The sequence below is a fragment of the Physeter macrocephalus genome, chromosome 14 (assembly GCF_002837175.3).
Source record: "Physeter macrocephalus isolate SW-GA chromosome 14, ASM283717v5, whole genome shotgun sequence".
Taxonomy (NCBI): Eukaryota; Metazoa; Chordata; class Mammalia; order Artiodactyla; family Physeteridae; genus Physeter; species Physeter macrocephalus.
Window position 1 is genome coordinate 11731627 of NC_041227.1, and position 6762 is coordinate 11738388.

Sequence of the window (6762 nt, forward strand, 5' to 3'; positions counted from 1 at the left end):
TATGCTCCGCAACTGGAGAGGCCCCAACAGTGAGAGGCCCGCGCACCGCAAAAAAAAAAAAAAAAAAAAAAAAAAAACACCAAAGTATAATTTCTAGTGCATTATTATATGTACACTAGAAATATACAGTGACAATTGAGTCTCACTTGTTCCCGTTTTCCTTCTACATAAGAGACATTTTCTTTACGGAAAGTTAATTTCACCTGGGCAAGATCTGGGCAACCATTTGAGATTTTATCCAATAAAGTAACTGCAATAAGGATAGGAGCCACCATTTTCAGTATCACGGTGATATAGAGCTGTAACGGTACTCATTTTGTAGTTTAATATAAAAATACAAATAAAAATTGCAGGTATAGGGACTTCCCTGGTGGTCCAGCGGCTAAGACTCTGCGCTCCCAACGCAGGGGATGTGGGTTCGATCCCTGGTCAGGGAACTAGATCCCTCATGCCACAACTAAAAGATCCCGCACGCTGCAACTAAGACCCGGTGCAGACAAATAAATAAATTTTTTTTTTTTTTTAATTGCAGGTATAGGGCTTCCCTGGTGGCGCAGTGGTTGAGAGTCCGCCTGCCAATGTGGGGGACATGGGTTTGTGCCCCGGTCCGGGAGGATCCCACATGCCGTGGAGCGGATAGGCCCGTAAGCCATGGCCGCTGAGCCTGCGCACGCGGAGCCTGTGCTCCGTACGGGAGAGACTGCGACAGTGAGAGAGGCCCGGGCCGCGTACTGCAAAAAAAAAAAAAACTGCAGATATAGTGTAAGCTGTACTAAAAACATTTCACAAAACTCACCATTAGCTGCTTTTAAATCAGGGAGAATGTGATTCACAAAGAACTCAGTCAGGTTTACAAGTTCATTCGCTTGTGTAATTCCATGCTAAAAAACAAATTCATAACAGTGAAATAACATGAAAAATCTGTAATTATTTACCACAATGGAAATTTAAGCAGCTTTAGAAAACCAGGTTAAAGATGGAAATGAATACTTCAAAACACAAACTACTTACATATAAAATAAGACTATTTTAATAGATAATAAACTTCCCTAAATTAAACAACAGCTAAATTTAAGTTTAGCATGTTTTATATACTGAGTCTCAGCTAAGGAAGCAAGTGCAGCATCTGTTGATTTTTTGGTCCATAAGAAACTTAAGTGCTTAATACATCAGTATAAAGCCATCTTTGGAGACCATATGAATTCTAATCAGAACTAACACATTATCTAACAGAGTAGGCTATATCACCAGAAATATATCACTTCTTTTTGACTTCTGTGGTACCAACAACTATGTTTTAGAAATAAAAATATACTGAAAGGATTCACCTTCTGGGTTTGGGCTTTTGATGCCAAAGACGTCACCAGGTAAATGGCTGCATCTTTGTGTTTCCAGTTGACAGATGGATTTTTTGCATATTCCTGCAGCATGGAATTAACATAACCAGAGAAGATTCCTGTCACGGGTCCCTCAAAAAACTTGCATAATCCTCGTACTAGATCACAAGCAGCCCTGCGTCTAGTATCAATATCTACAAAATCAAAGAGAAATACATTATGGGAGAAAGAAACCACCAACAACCAACTGACCAAGTTTATAAGAAAACAAATTGCCATCTGAGAGCTAACAGCAACAAAAACAATGAAAAAAAAAATTCCCCCCACAAATGTAAAATGAGAACGAAACTGAAAGATCATAGTAGTATGATAAACACTAATAAGTATATAAAAAAGAGAAGACAAGTAATTCAACATCTGATACTTTGATATAGCTCATATAAAGAGCTGCTTTTTACCATGTACAAGTTAAAGAAGGAAAACAGTTCTCCAATGAAAGCCAGCTGAAATGACATACTTATCAGGACTCCCTTACCTCCCCATATTTATTACAAAGAAAGCAACTTTAAAACTGGCTTGCTAAGAGACCAACAGCTAAAAACCAAAATACACACCAGATCCTTCCAAATCTCTTCTTATATACTCCTCAGAATTATCTTCAAAGGCTTCTTCATCAGCAGCTACAAAGCAAGATGACACTTCAGATCACCTCTTGAAAGATGTGGCAAGTCCTTCTACCTTTACAGTTGAGTATGCAGAAGCGTATGTGGAATTGCCATGTTTTACAGCCAAGTGTTCTTTCCCAACAAATGACTACTTCATATACTCTTAATCATTACTTAGAGCAGCAAACGCTACCCTGAAAGATTCGGTAATAGGTAATTCATACAGCTGCGAGACAGGCTCACTTGTTCTAATGTGAACGTCCACAGACCTGGACTTCATCACCAACCTTCAAGTGTTGGGAGACCAATCTAGGGATGCAACTTGTTATTCTGTCAGATAAGGACATTAAACAAACAATCTAACAACTACTATCACCATTATTTCATAAACAGTCATTTCAACACCAAAACAAGTAGGACAGACAGTATCAAAGATCTGTCCTTTACATATAGTTTCATGAGAAAAGAAAAGGAAATAAAACCCCACGTTACACTGTCTTTTATTTCCTCATTTTGTTCCTGACTGATCTAATGACTGCTCTTCCCAATTGTCAGAAAGACATTTTGTACAAATACAGACTCTTAGGACTATTTTAACCTTAAGCACAAACTAGGTGGGCTTCAACTCTGTATTTAAAAGTTATCAATCACTTCTTGTCTCAAGTCAATGGTTCAAAAATAGCTTCTGCCTTGGTGAAATACTAAATCCAACAAAACTTAGACTGAGTATGTTACAAAAAGCAACACAGAGAAGACTTGTTAACTTCTTAAATTTATACTAACATACTCTTTTAAAAAACAAGCCTTTAACTAATTTTTAATTAATCTCCTGAAAAAGCTTTACACTTTGCCACAATTACCTCTAAATTCCATGTTAGGCACAATAACCTTTTCACAGATACTTGTCAGCGTGTTCTGGTCCTCAAACAGATTCTTGTAGTGAGGTCTCTCACAAACTGAAGCCAGAAACTGAATTGCATTACTTACCAACTGGAATAAAACACAAAAATAAGCATATTTTTAAGAGCAAACTGAACCATTTATTTCATGAGGGGAAGGGGATGACTTAATTATTTGTTGCACCATCACCTTACCAAGTCATATTTAACCTCTTGACCTGTTGTAACTAGTAAATTCCAGATGGCTGTGACAAAACGAGGCAGGTACCGCTGAAATTCTTCATCATATTTTTGTGCATAGAGTGCAGCATTATCACAAATCTGGGATTTTAAGAGCTCCAATAAGCCTGCTTCCTCTTCATCCTCACATAAGAGAAAACGGAAAACTCAAACATACAACTTCAACGCTATCATAAACATGGAGAGTAGCTGTAATTCCTGAACTCTTTAAAAATTTTACATCAAAGCCAAGCACTGTGAACTACATCTACGTCACTGTAAATTTATTCACCTGGTCTATCAAATAAATACAAGATGGAATGCTTCTTATTTATTAATCAATGAGAGCAGTTCTCAAAAGTTTTCAAGTTAAATAAAGCCTTTTCAGGACTTCCCTGGTGATCCAGTGGTAAGACTCCACACTCCCAATGCAGGGGGCGTCCGTTAGATCCCCGTTTGGGGAACTAGATGCCGCATGCAAGCCGCAACCAAGAAGTCCATGTGCCTCAACTAAGACCTGGCACTGCATGCATGCATGCATGCATAAATATTTTAAATAAATAAATAAAGCTTTTTCTTCTGGTTGCTGAATTATAAAATATTTACATATTAAATCGAAAATAATATATTCCTACAAAAACCTGAGTAATAAAAATCATATCACATTTTCCTTTGTAACATAGTCTTGCTATCTCCCAAAAGGTTCTCATTTCAAATATATTAAAATGTGTTCTCTTCCCAATAAGCTAATGCTATAACATTCTCACAAATAATATTCTGGTTATAAAATGTTGAACAACCTAAAGCAGGGGTTAACCTGCTGCCTAATTTCTGAAGTAAAGTTTTATTAAAACCCAGCCACACACATTCTTTGTTGTCATTTATACAATTTATAGTATTGCCTATGGCTGCTTTCAACTACAACTGCAGAGTTGAGTACAGCCCACAAAGCCAAAAATATTTACTACCTGCACCTTTATAGGAAAAGTTTGCCAACCTCACCTGAAACCATGACAGTGACTGATATAATAATGCTTACTACATATAACAGCAATCCACAAATACTCTTTGAGCTATATTATGTGCCAAAGAACTCAAATTGAGAAGAGATAAAAGAACAGCTCCTCAAGGCATAAATATAAGGGATGTCACACAGTGAGATGACACATTTAAATGGGCAAACAATTCCCTTAAGAATCCTATGTGAAAAATTTCCTTTAGACTTAAGTGTAAAGACAAGCTTTGTTTTCTGAGGGAGTGGTTTCTTCCTAGTGGACTGAAGGAATTATTTTATTGGGACTCTATTTTTTTTGGTTGCTTCTTGTTGTGTATAAATCTGAGACAAAATTTGCTGTACACCCACAGTAATGATTCTCCCTCTGCATGCCAAACAGATCTGCATCACCAACTGTAATTTTTATCTGGTGTTGAAGTATGCTTAATATTTTACTTTTTATGTTTTTTGTTTGTTGAGAAAGAGGTAAATCATAAATATATTAATAAACAAGCAAATGAATAACACAGAGTGCTACATGTTGAAAGTACATATTACAAAAGTCAGATCAGAAACCTTTACACGTTACAAACTTTCATGTCCCCTCTTTCCCACACTGTAGATGACTTTTTCAAAAGAGGCTATTATTACAGAGGTTTAAGTTTTCTTAGTATCTTCAATTGACAAATGATTTTCTATTTCATAAAATGTTCACAATGTGAATACTCTTGGGGCCTTACTTTCAATAATGTAATAAAATAGCCTTATCTATAAATTGTGACTTAAGTCAGGACTACAAGAAGGGTAATTCTGCACATTACAATTATCCTCCCTCCAATGTTCTCAGAGGGCACTCAAAATAATTTTTTTAACATTAAAAAAAATTGAGATATAATTGACATTTAACATTATATTTCAAATAATTCTTTTAAAAAAGCCTACTTGAGGGCTTCCCTGGTGGCGCAGTGGTTGAGAGTCCACCTGCCGATGCAGGGGACGCGGGTTCGTGCCCCGGTCCGGGAGGATCCCACGTGCTGCGGAGTGGCTGGGCCCGTGAGCCATGGCCACTGGGCCTGCGCGTCCGGAGCCTGTGCTCCGCAACGGGAGAGGCCACGGCAATAAGAGGCCCGCGTACCACAAAAAAAAAAAAAAAAAGCCTACTTGGGAAATATTTTAAATAATACTTACATCAGTTTGTAGAAGTTTATTATCTAATGTCAAGAGGGTATGAAAATTGTTCATCCAAGTTTCCATATTATCTTCAAAAAATTCAGGGAGATCCTAAAGAATAAATGGTGACTTGAGACTTTTGGTTGAAGTAATTATTATATTTTAATAAGTTTTCCCCACCACGCCAAATGTTTTCCACATGCCTATAGACTCAAGCCCACATTTCTCAGCTAGACAATGGATAGCTATTTTGACAAGAATTCTCTGCTCCAGCTAGGTCTGGCAGATGAGTAAACCATTCTGACTCTGTCTCGGTAAGCTTTCAACCACAAATGATGCCACCTGTTCCTGTCCCAATGTAAAGCTACTTATTCCTTTAAGGTTCAGCTAAGACTGAAAACTTTCCTTACAAAACTCAGTGCTTACCAATACATTCCTTTTCCTTTCTGAACTACTGCATTTACTGTAAGATGACCACCAAGTCAGGCTCATTGTCTTATACAGTTACTGATTTCCTGTGGCACAATACTGCCCTCTTAATGAGGGATAAATCCCCCAAGGGTAAAGATTATGCCTCCTTCCTAGTCAGGCTTCCGTGACTAAGAAGTTATTAATCACCTCATTCTACCTGACTTCTAGGAAGTAGAATTCAAAAGAAGGTATAAAAAAACCCAGCGGTATCCTTTAAGAATTTCTCAAATTGCTGTCTAGCTGAACACTGAAGGTATGCCGTTTTGGGCTGTTCATCTCCTATTCATTCTACCTATTCCTTTTGAGGAATGCTCTCCCTACCACTGTGAGTACAGTCATGTTGGGAGGATTAAGTCCAAGTACTTGGCTCTGGCTAGAGGCAACGAAAAGGCTACATCCTTTCTCTTACATCTCAGTATAGGAGTCTGTACCAGTAAGACTCCCTTCTCATTCCTGGAGCCCTGAATCTTAAAAGTAATGACAAGAACAGAAAGAATGACTGGATGCCACCACCTCAGTAGCAACCGGGTGACCAGGCATTTTCTCCTATAAGATTGTGGCTGTGCTTCCTCTCAAATGCCACTGGTTCTTACACCTTCCCAAGTTTGTTTCTTCAGCCTTTTGTCTCCCAGATACGCTTCCATTAAAAGCTATAAGCTTTGCTTCCATGACCTGGCTATTATAAATAGTGCTGCAATGAACACTGGGGTGCATGTGTCTTTTTGAATTATGGTCTTCTCTGGGTATATGCCCAGTAGTGGGATTGCTGGATCATATGGTAATTCTATTTTTAGTTTTTTAAGGAACCTCCGTACTGTTCTCCATAGTGGCTGTATCAATTTACATTTCCACCAACAGTGCAAGAGGGGTCCCTTTTCTCCACACCCTCTCCAGCATTTGTTGTTTGTAGATTTTCTGATGATGCCCATTCTAACTGGTGTGAGGTGATAACTCACTGTAGTTTTGATTTGCATTTCCCTAATAATTAGTGATGCTGAGCAGCTTTT

At 38.0% G+C, this 6762-nt stretch overlaps 1 protein-coding gene across 3 annotated transcripts in view; it reads right to left on the bottom strand.

Annotated features, from left to right (window-relative positions):
• Nucleotides 1-6762, bottom strand: part of CSE1L (chromosome segregation 1 like) — a 42831-nt gene that overhangs the window by 17195 nt on the left and 18874 nt on the right. For all 3 annotated transcript variants that reach the window (XM_007100272.4, XM_007100273.4, XM_007100274.4), the window contains exons 8-13: nt 5303-5395; nt 3097-3264; nt 2863-2992; nt 1952-2017; nt 1329-1531; nt 797-881 (exon numbers count right to left, since the gene is read on the bottom strand). In XM_007100272.4, the coding sequence (XP_007100334.2) occupies nt 797-881; nt 1329-1531; nt 1952-2017; nt 2863-2992; nt 3097-3264; nt 5303-5395 (745 nt within the window). The remainder of the gene's footprint in view (nt 1-796; nt 882-1328; nt 1532-1951; nt 2018-2862; nt 2993-3096; nt 3265-5302; nt 5396-6762) is intronic.